At 34.1% G+C, this 18825-nt stretch overlaps 2 protein-coding genes and 2 long non-coding RNA genes across 4 annotated transcripts; 2 read left to right on the top strand and 2 right to left on the bottom strand.

Moving 5' to 3' along the window:
• Positions 1–574: 574 nt before the first annotated feature.
• On the top strand, positions 575–3625 carry LOC112789801 (tryptophan synthase beta chain 2, chloroplastic). The gene is made up of 5 exons (XM_025831853.3): positions 575–872; positions 1197–1553; positions 2128–2570; positions 2659–2753; positions 3199–3625. Exons 1-5 carry the CDS (start codon positions 714–716, stop codon positions 3372–3374), a joined length of 1230 nt encoding a protein of 409 aa, XP_025687638.1. The 5' UTR covers positions 575–713; the 3' UTR covers positions 3375–3625.
• A 2718-nt stretch (positions 3626–6343) lies between these two features.
• Positions 6344–8473, bottom strand: LOC114925736 (uncharacterized). Its single transcript, XR_003815379.2, has 2 exons — positions 7671–8473; positions 6344–7360 (listed from the first exon to the last, which is right to left on the bottom strand). It is a non-coding gene; the product is annotated as an uncharacterized lncRNA (long non-coding RNA).
• A 319-nt stretch (positions 8474–8792) lies between these two features.
• Positions 8793–10431, bottom strand: LOC112789822 (uncharacterized). The gene is made up of 2 exons (XR_011881018.1): positions 9923–10431; positions 8793–9351 (listed from the first exon to the last, which is right to left on the bottom strand). It is a non-coding gene; the product is annotated as an uncharacterized lncRNA (long non-coding RNA).
• Positions 10432–10778: 347 nt separating this feature from the next.
• LOC112789815 (probable folate-biopterin transporter 4) lies at positions 10779–15931 on the top strand. Its single transcript, XM_025831874.3, has 7 exons — positions 10779–11092; positions 11440–11567; positions 12250–12471; positions 13387–13848; positions 14422–14619; positions 14703–14840; positions 15316–15931. Exons 1-7 carry the CDS (start codon positions 11012–11014, stop codon positions 15575–15577), a joined length of 1491 nt encoding a protein of 496 aa, XP_025687659.1. The 5' UTR covers positions 10779–11011; the 3' UTR covers positions 15578–15931.
• The last annotated feature ends 2894 nt before the right edge of the window (positions 15932–18825 follow it).

Consider the following 18825-nt stretch of genomic DNA (forward strand, 5'->3'; position numbering starts at 1 on the left):
TAATATACTTAAAATTTAATAAAAAAATTTTTAAAAAAATTCCAAAAAGAGAGATTGAGAGAAAAGTAGAAAAAAGGAGGAACAAAGGGAGATGAGACAGACGAGGGACACAACCACAAACAATAACCATGAAGAAGGAATAGAGGAAGATGAGAAAGTTTGTCGCTAGTTAATGAATTATTATTACATGTACAAAATGAAATTTAAATTATCAGAATTTATTTAAGTGAACGAATAAGTTAATCATTTGACCAACTAAAATTAATTATTATTCAACTAGAGTCTTAATTCTTATGAATGTGACATTCACGTATTCGGTAGACAATGTTATGAAATGTCTCTTAAAGTGAATAAATATGAATCACAAAATAGTATCTAAAGTTAATAGTTTTTCTTTATTTGTAAATTATACCAAAATATGCATAATTTTAAAATCAACTCACACTTTATAAATTTAAATTCTATAATATAATCTAATTTTAAATTATGAAATTGAGTTTTAAATATTTTTTTTTTAAAAATAGAATTTTGTTTGTTATGTTAAATTATTTCTAAACAAACTCTAAAAAAAATTGAAATGAAAAGCATGAAGCTGTCTCCCATACTAGCCTGGCCTCGCTTCCCTCAAATTTCATCCTTCAAATCAGCCAAAATTACAACTTGCCTTCCTTCGTCTTCATTCATTCTGAGAGCAGCCAAACACTGTTCTCCCAATGGAGAACCAGAAAACCGGTTCGCCCCTTTCTCAGCGACCCGATTCGTTCGGCCGGTTCGGCCGGTTCGGTGGCAAGTACGTCCCCGAGACTCTCATGTTCGCACTCACCGAGCTTGAGGCTGCGTTCCACTCCCTTGCCTCTGATGAAGACTTTCAGGTTCGCTTCTCTTCTTCGTTTTGCTGATTCTCTAAAAAAAAATTGGAACACTTAATGACTTGTAGAAGTTAGTTATGGTTAGTTTAATCTGTTAGTGGTTAGTTATTAGAAAATATTCCAGTGTGTGCACATCTATCAGCAACAAATGCTCTTTAGCTAACTTAATGAGAATCAGATTTGCTACATTTACAAATATGATCTCTTTAATCCGTGAAATTTGTTGATGTGACAATGAGATAATGATTCTGAACAAGAGAAATCATATGCTTTAAGAGCACATTAGAATTTTTCTTTAATCTAAAACGTTGGTTTTGAATTCGGCAGAGAGAGCTGAGTGGGATTCTTAGGGACTATGTTGGCAGGGAGAGCCCACTCTACTTTGCTGAGAGGCTGACGGAGCATTACAGGCGTGGCACCGGCGAAGGGCCGCAGGTGTACCTGAAAAGGGAGGATCTTAACCACACCGGCGCTCACAAGATCAACAATGCTGTTGGTCAGGCATTGCTTGCCAAGAGGCTTGGGAAAAAGAGAGTTATTGCCGAGACTGGAGCTGGTCAGCATGGAGTTGCCACTGCCACCGTGTGTGCTCGGTTTGGGTTGGAATGTGTTGTTTATATGGGTGCTCAGGACATGGAAAGGCAGGCTCTTAATGTGTTCAGGATGCGCCTCCTTGGTGCCGAGGTAAATTGTTTGCCCCTTTTGGTTGTACATATAATTGGTTTTTCATTTTATTAGGATGGTGCATTCTGTGTTCTAGTTTTCCGGAGAAATGAAAAATTTGTTAAGAAATTATCCTTTTGTTGGGCAATACTTGTTTATGTTAACTGTGAACTGTCACCTAAGTGACTGATACTGAATCTCTTCTGGTAATCAATAGCTAGGATTTCACACTTGGGGTCAGTTCCAAATGGGGTTTAGATTTGGTGGAGAAGTCTTAAGGATTAGATATGGATAAGATTTTATGAAAACTTAGTCTTTGAAATTTGGTTTACTCTTAAAGTGAACTCAACCTAAGTTAAAAATTTTAGCATGGGGATGTCACGGGAATAACGCATCGGCATCTGTATTTGCTAGATTTTGACTTTGAACATTTTGGTTGGCAATTATAACTTGGCTTTTAGTAGAGTGCAGCAGTTTCATTTGGATTATGTAGATGAACTAGTATAGCTGAATAAGACTAGACTGTTTTTATTTTCCATGATAATCAATATGCTTTATTTCTTAGGTTTGATAATGAGGTGATTTTGTTACGTAGGTGCGAGCAGTTCATTCCGGAACTGCGACATTGAAGGATGCCACATCAGAAGCTATAAGGGATTGGGTGACCAATGTGGAGACAACTCATTATATCTTAGGTTCTGTTGCCGGGCCACATCCATATCCTATGATGGTACGAGAGTTCCATGCAGTGATTGGCAAAGAAACAAGAAAGCAAGCATTGGAGAAATGGGGAGGGAAACCAGATGTACTCGTGGCATGTGTCGGTGGAGGCTCAAATGCTATGGGGCTTTTCCATGAATTTGTAGACGATGATGATGTTAGGCTAATTGGAGTGGAGGCTGCTGGACTTGGCTTAGAAACCGGTAAGCATGCGGCTACATTGACAAAAGGAGAAGTTGGGGTTTTGCATGGAGCAATGAGCTATCTTTTGCAGGATGATGATGGACAGATAATTGAGCCCCACTCAATAAGTGCAGGGTAATTCTTGCAGCAGATATTCTGTTACATATTTCCTTAGGTCTATTTGTTCCTTCAGTTTTTAATTATTATTGATTACATTGTGTAGATTGGACTACCCTGGGGTTGGACCAGAGCATAGTTTCTTGAAAGATGTAGGACGTGCTGAGTACTACAGTGTTACCGACGAAGATGCACTTGAAGGTAGGACTTACCCTTTAATGACTACTCAATTCGCTATACAATGTTTCGTGTCTCTTTTATCTTCTTTTCTTTTATATTACATGAAATTGTTCTCTTTATAAATCTCCGAGGACACAAGTTTCAGATGTGCAGAGAGAACGATCCCTTTAAAAATCTTTACAATAAACATATGAAATAGAGAGGAGCAAGAAAGAGAGGAATGGGGTAGCTCGAAGTCTTAGTGTGTGGTTAAGATATGTAGTTGGTTACTTAACTGTCATTTCTGAGCACTTGATTGAGAAATAATATTAACTTTGTTATGAAATAGTTTGGTGTAGAAATTTCCAAATGGGATTCATATAGCATTGTTCTATGATATATTCAGAAGCTTAGAAGTTGAAATTGGTTTTTATATCCCATTTCTTCTTTCTTCATTTCATGTATCCTGGTTCTTCTTTATCTGCAGCCTTCAAGAGACTATCACGGCTGGAAGGAATAATTCCAGCTTTGGAGACATCACATGCTCTTGCTTACTTAGAGAAGCTATGCCCAACCCTCCCAAATGGAACCAAGGTTGTGGTAAATTGCAGTGGCAGAGGGGATAAGGATGTTCAAACTGTGCTCAAGTACTTGAAAGATTGAATAATGCTATGGACATATCTTTTTGGCCAATGCTTGATTGATTTTTCAGTTTCAAGTATAACTCAACAGCTTGACCCTTGAAAGACGGATTCCTTTCCCAAGGAGATTGATATCTAATTCAGGAGTTTCAGGACTTTGGAGGATTCTTTTTCAGAGATGATTTGGGAATAATTCACCTTGTAAATTATTACTTTTTTTTTTTTAACTTGTAAATTACTACTTTAAAATAATAACATCATTATCATTTTAGATATTAGGTAATAAACTAATATTCTGGGTTTTTTGACATAAATAAAAATAGAGAAAAAGATAAATAAGTCTCTAATTTTTTAATTTAAAGACAAATAAGTCTTTAACTAATTAAAAATATGAAAATATTTTTTATTTTTTAAAATAGACGTTTAAGTCTTTTTATTCAAAATGTATGAAGACAAATAGATTTTTCACAGAAATTTAAATATTTTATATTTTAAAAAATGAATAATGCTATTGTATTTTAATTAATTAAAGATATATTTGTCTTCAAATTAAAAGATTAGAGACTTATTTATCATTTTCTGGTCAAAATAAATACCGATTTGCTAGAATGTTACAATTCTGCAAATATTTGAGAATTTGACTTTCTTTTATTTTTTAATGTAAATTGCTACAGGTGATAAGGGGGTTTATAATTTGCTCATAAAGCACAATACATGCATCGATTTGTGGGGCCCAATTAACAATAAATTATTGGAGTTATGGGTTTCACAATTTGTTCAAAAAGCCCAATTTGCTGTAATGATTTATGAGCAAATTTAACGAAAATTAATTGCGAATAAATCAGTGCAGGTGTTGGATTTTCTAATTTGTTCATAAAATTCCTACATCTTTCTCTCTTTCAGACATTAAAACATGCCGAGTAACCTTGTATTTTAGAGCCAAAATATTATACTGTATGCTACGGTACTTTCTGAAGTGCGAAAATCGAGACATCTTTTCGTCTGAAGTGACCAATAACATAGTCACGTATAACAAGTTTTTTCCAATTGATGATCTTTTTCTTGGGCCACGGAAAAAACATATCTTTTGGTCTGTAACCGAAAAAAAAAATTGGTAAGTATGTGAAAAGTGTATGGGTGTGTATTATGTATTTAGGATTGTGGGTTGTCCAATTTATTAGGATACTTAAGATTGGGGGTTGTCCAATCTACCGACCAAAAAAAATGATTGCTTTTAAAGTAATAAATTTTACAATCCCGCTACGTTATTAACAGCTATCAACTTCTGTCAACTCTTATTTATGACTATGTTTAATATAGAAGTATCTTTATGGATGTGTCTAATAAAAATATCTTTTTTATTGTTGTGTCTAATAGAAGTGTCTTTATATATGTATTTTCTAAATGTGTCTATTTATACATGTGTTTAAAATATAGTAATTAATTATTATTAATAATAAGTTGGCAAATAGTATATTAGTACCCTATACTTTTTCTAAATTTTATATATTAATAAAAATGTTTAAAAATATATATTAAAAACAAAAATGCTCTACAACCAAGTGAATTACCCAATTATGTCTAACAAAGTTATATAATCGTTTTTTAAATTTATGCTCACTTCTTTTTTCTCTTTTGTACATTGCTGCTTTTTTTTCTTTTTTTTTTCATTTTTTTTAAAAACAAGGAGTTCAACACAATAAAGTGGAGCAACTAATTCAACACAACAAACCAAACCTAACAAAATACCAAGACAAACAGCGTACCTCTCTCTATCATCTCCGGCATAGCCATCAACAACAAAAGGAATCCATACTTTTCCACTTATTGGAACTAATCACAGTCAAGTTGATAATTTCTTCAACGCTTTTGCTTTTATTCTGAAAGATCCTTCTATTTTTTTCTAACCAGATGTTCCAGATAACCGCACAAAAACACCTCAATCCCTGCTCTCGATCCTCCTTCCTCCTCGGTCCAACATAGTGTTCTTTCATCGAGTCTGGAAAAGACCATTGTCGGCCAAACCCAAATATCCAATCAGTCCACACCTGCCAAGCAAATTCACAACCGAAAAACAAGTGATGTACAAGTTCAACATCATTGTTACATAAAATATATACATTATCTTCCTGGCTGATAATTCAAAATCGGCTTAGTCTTTCCTTTGTATTCACCCTACCTATCAAGACAAACCAAGCAAACAGCTCCACTCTTGGTGGAACTAGCCTTTTCTAGATATTCTTAATAAAACTGTAGTTGGTAACCTCCTCCGAAAGCATTTTCTCCTGCACCACCTGCTTTTGTTATTGTCATTGTCTTCACCACTACCGCTGCCGTCACCATCACCTCATCCTATTCCTCCTCTTTTTTTATTTGAATTTTTTTTCTTCTTTTCTTTTTCTCCATTATCATCACCATCATTATCATTATCGTTAGAAAGTGAAACAAAAAGAATTATGAAAATATAAAATAAGAAGAAAAATATAAAAAAGAAGAAGAAGACGAAGCTGTAAAAGATAAGAAGGGGAAAGAGGAAGTTTTGAATTAGACAGAATTTATCAAAAAATAATACCGAAATTTTTTAACAATAACATATATATATTTTAGTTTTGACACTGAAATTTCAATGCCACTTTAAATAAATTTCAGTGTTATTTTTGTTTTTAGCAAGAATTCAATCCAATAAATGTGAATCTACATTCATTCAACTAAATAAGATTGTAATATATATTCATTTAAGTCTAATGAAAAGCAATGCTTCTAAGAGAAGATATAAGCATAAAAGAAAAGAAAGAAAGAAAGAAAGAAGAATAAAAAGTAAAAATATGCAGCATTAAAGAAGAAATTTCTATGTTTTATAACAAAATTTTGATCTTAAAATTATAAAATTTTAGTGCTATTTTTGTGTATGGCAAGAATTTAATCCAATAAGTATAACTCAAAAAATTTATATGTCACGATAAAAAAATTTCGGTGTTATTTTCGGATAAATTTTGCATAATTCAAAATTTCTCCTCTCCTTCTTCTTCGTTATCATATTCTTTTTTTTTAGAAAAATACAAATAAGTTCCTGACTTTTTATCTCGCAGACATTTAAATCCTTAAAGATTGGAAAATACATATACGTTCCTGACCTTCTCAAAACCAAAACATTTAAATTTTTCCGTTATGTTGAGCTTTTGAGACCTAACACAGATGTCTGATGTGGACTCTGTTTTGCTGATGTGGCCGTTACAGTGTGCCACGTGGAGGTGCGAAATGGTTAAGGGATAAAATAGTCCCCCACACCAAAAACGACGCCATTCGAGTCCCCCTCCCAGCTATTCTTTTTGCTTTTTTACATTTTCCTATTTCCACTATTTTCACCACTTCTATTCAGTCTTCTTCTTCTCTATGTTAGTCTTCCTCTTTACCCCTTGTCTCTTTGTAGCTACTTTCTTTGGAGACACCATTTTTTTCCCTTCAAAGCTTTTTTCCTCTTAGCATTCTGATCTCCTCCATTGTTATTACTTGAATCGCTATCATCTTCAAATCCTGGTGGTGGAGGTTTATACAACAAATCCTTCGTATTCTCATACCCATTATCAGAGAAGGAGGACGTGTGCAGTCCCTCTAGAGCATCATCTATATCCACTGGTCTATCACTTTCTTTACCAGTAGTATCAACAATCTCAGGATTATTCACAGGGTGGTCAAAGTAAATATAGAACTCATTCATCTTTAAATTCTTCATTTTATTCTCTCGCATCCCATTGATCCTTGCATTTTCTGTCGGGATATGCAGCCCTGACTCAATGTCTGGATTAATTGGGTCATACCAGTAAACAACCTTGTATGATTGATATCCTAGGCTCTTGAACAAAGTTATTCAGTCCCTGAAGTTGACAAAATCAATGTCCATCTTCGAAAACTTCTCTACCTTACCATGCATATAAACAAGTTCACCACCACCTCTTCTAATAAAATTATCCCATGATAAAAAACTGGCACCACATAATAATCATCCATCTGAAAAAAAAAAGAACCAACGATTCTTATCATTCCGAATTATTCAAACATGTGTTTCACTATTCTATAAAACTTAGTTCCATTCGCATGCAATTTTACTCATGATCAGAGATAACAATTACACAAAACAACTTTGTCCTAACACAGATTTCACTGTCATTCATATAATAGGTTGCAATTTGTGAATCAAACCCTAACCAACAACAAAATAAACCCACATTACAATATGCATCATGAATCTATTCTCAAACTCCTGTACCAACTAAAATTCTCTTACAGAAAAGGAATTAATGAGGTGAACGAAACTTACCTTCGTAGACGAAGAAAGATGACAAGCAAACAATGCAGTTCCTTCACTTTCTCCTTTGACGACTTCACCACCACGTAACAAGGAAAAACTGAGACTTTCTTTTTGGAGGGAGAAACAAATTATTACTGTGACTTTTCAGTTTTGATATTTGTTATGAGTTTCTGTAATTGTATTATTCTTTTATGGGTTTTAAAGGAAATGTAGAAAAACAAAACGAAGAGTGTGGGAGGGGGACTCAAAAGACGTCGTTTTTGGCGTGGGAGATTATTTTGTCATTAACCATTTCGCACCTCCACATGGCACACCGTAATGGCCACGTCAGTAGAATGGAGTCCATGTCAGACATTTTTGTTAGGTCTCAAAAGTTTAATGTAACGGAGGAATTTAAATATCGTGATTTTGAGAAGGTCAGGAATGTATATATATTTTCCAATTTCTAAGGATTTAAATGTTTGAAAAACAAAAGGTTAGGACCTATTGTCTTTTAATTTTTCATAATTCTTTTGTTTTATTTTCATAACAAAAATAAAAATAAAAAATCAAATAAAAAAATTACATACATAATGATGCAATAATTACTAAAAAGAAAAGAAAAAAAAGTAATAATAGCAAAACAATAAAAAAATAATGACAAAAAATATATACAAAAAAAGAACACAAAACAAAACTCAAAGAAGTAGGCTGAGATATAAAAAGATGCACTAATAATAAAATCGGTAGTATCACCTTATTAAAAATTAGTGCAACTGAATATTCTTTAAATATTGTTCTTTATATAATTTTTAGAAAAAAATAAAAAATAAGTAATTTTTTATTTTTTAAACAATTAATATATAAAAATAAATGTTTAAATTAATTAAATAATAATAAATTTAAAAAAAAATCACTAAAGTTTGAAAATTAAACAACACCTACTATTTCTGGTCAAAAATTACAAAACGTATGGACGGATAGTTGAGAAAAGCAAGGTTATGAAAACCGAACCGGTCATCGAACCACTCTAGGTACTGGTTCATTGGTTCATAGGTTCAACCGATCCAACCGTGGTTGAACCGTAAAAACCGTTTTATAATAAAATAATAAATAAAATATAAATAAGCACATAAAAATATAATTATAGTCTAATCTAAACTTGAAAATATCATTCAAATTAAAAGTACTACATAAACCAAATGTTATAATCTCATTCAAATACAAATTCAAAGTGCAAAAGTCAAGAAACAAACAACCAAACATCTCGGAGTTTGTTGTTCCTCTTGTGCTATTGCTTCATCAATTGCATCCTCACACTCATCGGTACCCTCTTCGTTGAAACTTACTTTCTTTTTACTAGTTTTACTTTTCTGAATCTCTTTCAACAAACCTTCCATTTGTTTTTCTACATCATACGGAACCTTAGAACACTTCTTAATGTCTCCACCTATCTTCGCCAAATGCTTTTTCATTCTATTAATTCCCCCGCCCCCAAAAGTACTCAGACAAAATAAGCATTGGTAATGCGGTTTTCCATTTATATTCTGTAAAGCAACGTATCTCCAAGCAGGATCAGTTTTCCCCCGAACACTAGAAGTTTGTGACTGATTTTCGTTACTCGCGGGAGGAAGAGAACGTTCATTAGAAGCAGAATTATTTTCAGCATTATTATTCCTAAGTAGGTCTTGGTTGATACTTTCTTCCATACCTAAATATTACCAGCAATCCAACCCAATAATCTCAACTCCCAATAATCACAACAAATGAACATTGAATCAATCCAGAATTCATAATTCAATTCACAAAATCAACTCTCAAAATCAGAGTATACAAAACGTCAAAACCAGAATCAGAGTATACAAACAACATCTCAGGTTCAAAAAAATCAGAATTCAATTCACAGAATCATCTCTCAAAATCAGAGTATACAAAACGTCAAAACCAGAATCAGAGTATACAAACAACATCTCAGGTTCAAAAAAATCAGAATTCAATTTACAGAATCATCTCTCAAAATCAGAGTATACAAAATGTCAAAACCAGAATCAATTCACAAAATCAATTCATGTTTCATCACAGAATCAGTTCATACTTCATAATCATATTTCATCACAGTTTCATGACTTCATCAGAGTTCAGTCAGTTCACAGAGTTGATTTCACTATATCAGTTGCAGATACTCAGAATTTCGTCAAAATTCTTTGTTCACAGAGTTCAGAGTAAAATTCATCAGAAAATCATGTTCATAAATCATAGCTAAATTAAAAAATAAAACTTACCTGGAAATGAGGCAGACGCTGACGGCGAAGTGGCTGAGGGCGTTGACCGTGCTGACGCTGCTGAGGGCGCCACGGAGGCTGAGGGCGCCACGGAGGCTGAGGCCGCGAAGCTGCTGAGGTCGCGACGCTGCTGAAGGCGCGAAGGAGGTGACTGCGTTGAGGGCTTCGGGCGTTCTGTCTCTCACAGTGGTGGCCGGTGGGTCGTGGTGGGTCGTGGCCTGGTGGCCTCGTCGGTGTTGTTCTGTCGGAGTTGGAGTGTGGGTGTGGGTCTGTGGGACGCTGAGGCTGGAATTAGGGCGAAGGACGTGAGTGCGTTGAGGGCTTCAGTTCAGGCGTTCTGTCTCTCGCAGTGGTGGCCGGTGGGTCGTGGTGGGTCGTCGCTGGGTCGTCGCTGGAATTTGGGTGAAGGAGAAACTGAGAAACACGAAGATTGAGTGGTGAAGGCTGAAGCACGAAGAGTCGAAGACGAAGGAGAAAAAGGGGAATTAGGGCTTCGGCCTTCCCACATTGCAAAACGACGGCGTTTTGCTGTCAGTTTAAAAAACCGGCCGGGTCCCGGTTCGGTTCGACCGACCGGTAACCGGCCGGTTCGTCGGTTCAAATCCGGTTATCAAATTCTGCGGTTTCCTTTGTTGACCGAACCGTTTTAGTGTTCGGTTCATGGTTCGACCGGTTCGACCGGCCGTTCGAACCGGTTTTCAGAACATTGGAGAAAAGTTGAACTCCTATTTTCAGTCAAAGTCATAGTCAACGCAATTTACCAGTAGGGAAAATTGCAACGTGGCAAAATCTGGTTCGACCCAAGACGTGTCCTTACATTTCGAACGTAACTTGAAAGGACCGAAATAACCTCCGTGTGTTGAACTTTCAGAACAGAATCAGATAGGGACAGAACAGTCAAATAATTGGCTCCCGCATTGTCGAAACCGTTGGGAGGGAAACGGAAACTGTTGTATTCCTCTCTCACTTCCGAAAGCAACGACAATGGAATAAGCAACTCAGCTTCATCTTCGTAGTGAGTTGCGTTAGAAAAGAGTGAGAAAGAGAAATAGAGAGAAAAGGGGGAGGGTTTAACGTATTTTGTTGACAATGATCAAATGGACGAAGCAGTTGAATGCTGCATTTGGGGCTTCGTTTATTTGGTTGATTTGCTTGATTTACTTCACCCAGGTTTCAATTATTTTATCTTATTTTCATTCAGATTTTGAGTATTTGCATATAAATCAATGTAGGGTTTCTTATTGGTTTTGTTTGTCACATTGGGCCTTTTCTTTTCAATATATAGTTGCTCTAGTTGAATTTTCTAATTTTTAGTTTTGAATTGAATAAGATGACTCTTGCTGTTATCTGCTGCTATAGATTAAGTTAAATACTGATATAACATTTTTATTTGATTTCAATTTGCATCCAGATACATTGATTTTACAAAAGTTTTGAAGTGATTATAGTTTGTAGTTGATGATGGCTTACCCTTTGTGTTGTGTGAGTTTGATTTATAATTTGCTTTGTAAATGCAGGGTTTTAGGTCTTTTGTATGGACAGCTATTTCCTACCAGCTCAAGGATAATCTCAAGTTGTCACCATCAGCTTCTCAATTTGTGTTTTCAGTAGCATTTTTCCCATGGAGCATTAAACCATTATATGGGTATGGAACATTGGATGTTTTATTTATTGTTACTTTGCATTGAGCATTCACAAACGAATACATGTAAGTAGCTCACACAGGAGATTGGTTCATGTATATGATACTAGTGCTAACAAATCCATATCTTAGATATATTTGCATATTATATCAACATAAATGATATCGTTGTGATTCTTTCCTGTGCTGATGTTTGTTTGGAACTGTTCTTGAACGATAGTGGGAATGACTTTGTCATCTGTTTTTAGCTTTCTTTTATACGTTGAGAATATATAACATGGTATGTTAGAAATGATCTTTAGTGAATACAACAAGGGAAAGGACAAGGAAATTCTGAGTTATGTATAACTGTAACTGTTCATTATCATCTTTAAATACTACTCTTAATTGGAAGAACATGCAGGGATGGTTTGTATAGTGATATGAATATTCTCATCAAATGGAAAAAGAAATGAGCCAATAATACATAAGAGGATACAGGATTAACTTTGACGGAAAAATGACTCTTTTTGAGGTGAAAGTAGCTGGTAAAAAAGAATTTTACTAATGTGTTTGAATGTACCTACTAAACTTAGTTGACAATTGATAGCTGCAGCTTAGTTTGATGGTTTTCTGTATACGTTTAAACTGTATATATCTGTTTGCCACATCAATTTTGTAATCTGATTTAGTCATTGCTACACAGAATTCTATCGGATTGTTTCCCAATTAAAGGAAAAAAACGAATTCCCTATTTAGTGCTTGCAACTGTGCTGTCCCTTGTGCCATGGTTAATTTTAGGCCTAAGCTCAACCTTGAGGGGTTCAACATGGCACCTGACGATATTCTTGACTATGCAAAACTTGGGCTCGGCCATGGCAGATGTTGTAATCGATGCAATGATTGCTGAGGCAGTACGATATGACCGGTATTTTTTCATCTTGAATCTTTATTTCCATTTGCTTTAAACAAACTTCCATATATTGAATGATATACCTGCATATTGATATTGGTAATAGAGAAATGTGGAATCATATCATTAAACAAATTTCCATATATTGAATAGTATGACTGCATAGAAAATTGTGAGAGAATATTTTGAAATAGCAGGCAAATCTGAAAAGAATTACTGTTTACCTAAAGAAACAACTACACAGAACATTGCAATCATAGAGGCTCTTTTTTTTTTTTTTGAGCTTCTTCTCATTTTCTCTATCTTCAGAACTAGGTGGAAGATGAAATCAAAGGCGGGGTGTTGTACCTCCAATAATGAACATATTAATTCTTGATCACCAAAGAAGTAATGTAAAGAAACTGAGATTAGATAAGGAATAAAGTTGAGTGGAAATAGTATGATTGTTAAAATTTTAACCTATGTACCTTGTGTTATTTTATTTATTTATTTATTTATTTATTTATTTATTTATTGTTTTGGATTTTACTTGAAGTTAGGCTTCTTTAGTAATTTTATGTATCTAGTTTCCGTTTAAATGTACTATACTTGGTTTCATTTTGGTTTTCCTTTGATACTAGCATGCTAACCTTCTGATCAAATGAAGATTATTTGAGTTTATTCTTGCTGTAATATAATGACTTCCAAAAGTTTTACCAACCTTTTAACTTAGTCATATTTTAACAATTGGATTCACATACAAGGTCTTACCTTGAGGGAATTTCCATTTTTGAATCTTCTAGGATGAATTACTTTCTTGGACTTGGCAGTGTAGCAGATGTTATACCATTTGTGTTTGTCTGTTTTTTCTTGGATGATGTACTTAGATCATGCTATCTTTTCTAATGATTTTAATTAATACTCTGACCAATTGCTTGCTTTTCTTGTCAGGGCTTCATTTGCTGGTGACCTCCAGTCAATATCATGGTCATCGATGGCTTTGGGAGGAATATGTGGTAGTTTGTTAGGGGGATATGCATTATCCAATTTACAAATAGATGTTATTTTCCTTTTATTTTCTGTTCTACCATGTATACAGCTGTTGTCATGCTATTTTGTGGATGAGAACACTGCAAACATCAAATTTTTATCAGAAGATTCTATAAGACATCCCCTTACGAATGGTAGCGCCCTTGATGAAGATGAAGATATTCCTTTCAACAAAAAGAAAAAGTCCCACAGCACTACGACAAGAAGAAAGAAGGTGAAAACAAAGGGGAAAACTAGAGCAATAAATACTAGGAAATCTGCTGGTTTTGAAAAGAGAGATTCCTTGTCTTTCAAGTGGTTCCATTCTTTGAAGAATGCAATTTATGACCTGTGTCGTGCATTTAGACAGCCCATGATCTTGAGGTAACGAAAGTAATCTAGACACTAACTACACTGTATATATTTTCAATTTTAGTGTTATATATTTAATATTATTGATGTTTCCTTCTCATGAGCACATTTCCTTTTTGAGATTTGCTAGGTATAGTAAATCTACATGCCTTTTTCTTTCCTACAGCTCTTCTATCCACATAAATTAGAAAAACTTGAGTAAATAAAAAGATAATCTTTGTCCTTCATGGTGGTTCTCAACTATTTGGAAATTGGATGTAACCATTGATGCTGAGAAAAAAGAAAACTAAAAAGGTGTCGTTCCTAGCGTGATTATTTATAGATGCATATGTAATTTAAGATGATTCTCTGGATTGTTTCCTGATTAATAGCAATAAGTGATGTTCCTTAACAATAAGCAGTTGACTGTTGATCATTGTTTGTGATATTTTTCTTTTCTTCTTCTTCCCCTTGCTGTTGTCTGCCTCTCTGCAAGTGTATGTTTTTTAGTGGCTCATTGCAGAGTGATTGAGTGAAGCTAGTTAATTTTGTGAGTATGCTTTGAAGAGTGTACTAAGAATATTTGTTTTCTGTTGGGGAGGGAAGACCTATGTCATGGTTTTTACTTGCCCATGTTGCCGTTCCCAATCTTTCAACAGTCATCTTCTACTACCAAACTGAAGTTCTGAAGCTTGAAGCATCCTTCCTAGGGACTGCACGAGTTGTTGGATGGTTAGGACTTATGCTGGGAACCCTTGTTTATAATCGCCATCTGAAGTATATGACTCTACGAAAGATTCTCATGTAAGCAATGGAAGATTATTTTGGTGGGAAGCTAACATCTGTATATTGATTTACTAATATGTATGTTTTCATTCTGATTATAGGTGCGCCCATATTGGTTTGGCATTCTCAAATCTTTTAGAGATTGTCATTGTGTCTAGGAAAAATATAGCCTTCGGAGTATCAGATAGAATTGTGGTGCTCTTTGGCTCTGCTCTTGCTGACGGAATCAATCAATTCAAGTATGGCAGCACTTCTATTTTAATTTTTGGTCTTTACTAAGCAATTTTGATAGAAGATGTGTGATATTTTTTAGCATAATATGACAGTAAGCATGTAAAAGTATGTGATCTTATCCAACTTCACTCCATAGTCATCTCTAATGAGAAGTCAAAACATTTGGAACAGATTGGGGGCAAATGATGATCCCTTGTAGTAACACCATCTTCATATTATTACAGTGGTAGCAAGTCGGGTTGTTTGTGCACATGATGTGTAAAGTATCATGGTGATTTACACATCATCTACCATTCAATGGTGGATGATGCATGAATCAGCACGGTGTCCCACAAATATGCACACCATTTTTTGTGTGAGATAGTATCTTGTGTTTGTACTTTTCTAATGCATTTTTGGTTGTCAAATAGGCGTCATTTGCATTGTTGTAAAGGAGCTTCTGTTTGCCAGAAATATAATTGTTTTTCTTGGTATTTGCAGGTTTATGCCGTTCCTGATCTTATCTGGCCAACTATGTCCTCCAGGAATTGAAGGAACTTTATTTGCCCTTTTCATGTCAATAAACAATTTGGGAGCAACACTGGGGTCTTTTGTGGGTGCTGGGTTGGCTTCTATATTGAATATTGATTCAGGATCATTTGACAATCTTCTATTGGGCATCATAATTCATACCTTGTGCAATTTCATTCCAGTTGCTTTTCTGTTTCTGATACCCAAAGAAGCTACAGGTTTATCAGCATAGATTGGAACATAGAATCCCTAATTGGGTTTGGGTTAGTATTTTTTGTCCCCCTTAAGGTCTATGGCAGTGAAATAGTGATTAACCTGGTTTAGTGGTTTATCCGTTTATGCAAATTTCTATGAGAACAACACTGATTATACTTATTTTGTAGATACTTTGTTTTGGTCAGCAGCATTCTACCTAAAAATGAGGAAAGTAGGAGGGTTATAAGAGAGAGGAGTATAGTTTTGGCTAGATGAGAGTGGATTAAAATGCTTTTGCTTCTTTGAATTCATTTCAATATTATAAAAAAAAAACGAGCGTGTCCTGAATGAATCATGCTCTCTAAAGTTAGGGTATGCTTGGATGTAAAAATGACGCCTTTTTTCCTTGTTGAAAGATGAGCTTCATGTATAATTCTATGTATCCAATTCATCCATGAAAATCGTAGTCTCATTTTAACGTCTCATTTAATGGATAAATGAGACTTATAGATTCGGTTGGAAGTGAGTCGAGCCACACTAAGTTTAAATTTGATTTATAAAAATTGAGCTCGACTCATTATCAGTCGATTTTATTTGTAAAGCTCAAGTTTTGATCACCTAAAATTCGCGAGTTGGTTCAAGTTTATGAGTAGTTTCAAATAATATGAATATAATCTATAATTTTATATAAATAAATTATAATTTATATATATAAAAAAATTAATTATATATGCTTTTATTTATCAATTATAATTTATATCTTCTATCATAATATTATATATAAAAGTGTATAATATTATATATAAAAGTGTTGTGTACGTAAAATTATATATTATTTTTATAAATTGATAGTATACAATTTATAATATATTGTTAATATAACTAATTATAATAAATAATATATAATTGAGCTAGCTCATGAGTTATGAGCTAATAAGTTGAGTTTATTCAAATTTTAACTCGACTCATTTAATATGTAAAATCAAATCTAACTTTAGATTTGGCTTATAAACTCATGAACTTAGCTTATTAAGTAACAAATTAAGTTCGAACTAACTCATGAATTAGCCTTTCTGTTATACTTATAGAGAACTAAAAATAGTCTTGAAAATGGAAGGAAAACACGATACCAAAAAAAACAAAGCTGAACCAAGTTTTCATGATTTGGATTTGATCGATTAAATGTTAGCTGCATTCCCATGTAATCATTATTGTTGAGTTTAGTTTCGGTATTACAAATAAACTATAATACGTGTACATATAAAATTAATTATTGATATAAAATATATATTAAAATATAAAGTATATATTAAAAATAAATTAAATAATAAATATTTATATACAAATATATGATAATTAATTTTTTATATACATATAATATTTTTTATTATAAATAATATGAACTACCAATGAAAAGTACAAAAATAACATTTAAGTGTATTTGGTTTATATTTTATATTTTTAGTATTTTTTATTTTTAAAATTTTATAAAAAAATAATAAAATTAATTTTTTTTAATCTTTTTCTAATACAATTCTAAAAAACAAAAAATATTAAAAATAAAAATAAAAAATAAAAATACAAACCAAAATTCTTCCTAACTTAACACCGGTTGAATGGTAAAACGTAAAAGTATTGGTTTTTTAATCAAGGATGAGTGTTACAAACTGCATATTAGTAAGTAGTAACAATGGTTAAGAGCTGATAAACTTATCTGGTCAAGGATTGAATTTTTTAATCACTTTCTAAAATTATATGAAGTGAAATTTCTCCTATAAAAATAAGATAAATTACACCATTTATAAAAAGAGAATTTAGTTGCTTTCCAAAGTACGATTTATTCTATCTAATATTTATTTTTTATTTTTCTAGTTCTTAGATTTTGATATTGGAGTGACTTTATAGGTACTATCTTTTTTGCCTTTCAAGAACCAGTCTTGCTATCCTATCGAACCAATGGATATTCAATTTCTCTTCACTTAAACAAACACTTTTTGAATCGTCATGTAATTCTCCTGAACATTGGCGTCCTCTGTGAGAATTCATTGGCCTGATAGCATGGCAAGCATTTTCGAAGAGTAGTCTCCTGACTGCCCAGAATCCAACCCTCACCATCAACTTGATCAATTCGAACCTGAAGACTACAACAACCATCCAGCCCATGGAAGGGTAGCCAGCGTGGTCTAAAACCACGCAATACACAGCCAACCAAGAAGACACTCACAGGGAGATAATTGCGATCTAACGGAAACAAGTCATTTCTCGGCCTAGGCGAAGCCACGAACCGAATAATTTAAGAGCTGCGCCATCGGGTGCAATCCCTAGAAGGCAGATTCACCACCAACGAATGCTACGAGACAGAACACACCGGCAAATCGATTTTCCAAACTACCTCCCGTAGAGAATACAGATCAAGAACCCCAAACTACGATTGTGGGAGGCGTAGGAACCATAGCAGATCCCGAGAATCCGACCCTCGCTGAGATGACCGTGGCTAGAGAAACTTCAAACGGTCCACCAAGAGGTCCAAACGGCCCACCAAAAAGGCCCAAACCATTTTTTACGAATAAACCTAAAACGGAACTCGACAAAACGGCTATCTTGGGGACTGATCACCCTAGGACTAATAAAACGGATATCCAAAGATAACAAAACTCAAATATCAAAACGGTCTACCAAGAGGCCTAAACGTCCCACTAAAAAAAGTCCAAACCATTTTTTACTAGTAAACCCAAAACGGAACTTGACAGAACGGCTACTCTAGAAACTGATCACTCCCGAGGTCAACGAAATGGATATCCAAAGTTAATAAAACTAAAATATTAAACGGCCCACCAAAAGGCTCAAATGACCCATCAAAAAGGCCCAAATCATTGTTTACAAATAAATCAAGAAGACAAAATGGCTATCTCGAAGACTGATCAGTCCCAAAGCCAACAAAATGGATATCCAAAGTTAAATAAACTAAAATATCAAACCGACCCATCCAAGGTCCAAATAGCCCACCAAGAAGTCCAAAAGGTCCAAAATTCTTTAAAACACAAAGTACTACTATCCCTAAAGGCAGAAAATTTAAATCCCAATATACGATGAACACACGGAAAACCAAACTCAATCAGTGTGGAGACTAAGCAAGCTTACCCCTCATGCTTTCGGAGGCAACTATTTCGAACCTAGCGTCCGGATTCTTAACCAGCCCAATATACCCGGTCCAAAAATATCCCTGTCATCCTAACGGTCCGGAACTATTTTTACCTCATAATCACTTTTTAAAATTATATGAAG

The sequence above is a fragment of the Arachis hypogaea genome, chromosome 1, assembly GCF_003086295.3.
Source record: "Arachis hypogaea cultivar Tifrunner chromosome 1, arahy.Tifrunner.gnm2.J5K5, whole genome shotgun sequence".
NCBI lineage: Eukaryota > Viridiplantae > Streptophyta > Magnoliopsida > Fabales > Fabaceae > Arachis > Arachis hypogaea.

What these genes read in the sequence shown, in the direction of transcription:
- LOC112789801 (XM_025831853.3), top strand. Translation starts at nt 714, where the DNA reads ATGGAGAACCAGAAAACCGGTTCGCCCCTTTCTCAGCGACCCGATTCG. An exon ending in TGCGCCTCCTTGGTGCCGAG is followed by an intron (nt 1,554 to 2,127) that starts GTAAATTGTTTG and finishes TTTGTTACGTAG; the next exon opens with GTGCGAGCAGTTCATTCCGG. An exon ending in CGACGAAGATGCACTTGAAG is followed by an intron (nt 2,754 to 3,198) that starts GTAGGACTTACC and finishes CTTTATCTGCAG; the next exon opens with CCTTCAAGAGACTATCACGG.
- LOC112789815 (XM_025831874.3), top strand. Translation starts at nt 11,012, where the DNA reads ATGATCAAATGGACGAAGCAGTTGAATGCTGCATTTGGGGCTTCGTTT. An exon ending in AGCATTAAACCATTATATGG is followed by an intron (nt 11,568 to 12,249) that starts GTATGGAACATT and finishes ATTGCTACACAG; the next exon opens with AATTCTATCGGATTGTTTCC. An exon ending in GAGGCAGTACGATATGACCG is followed by an intron (nt 12,472 to 13,386) that starts GTATTTTTTCAT and finishes TTTTCTTGTCAG; the next exon opens with GGCTTCATTTGCTGGTGACC.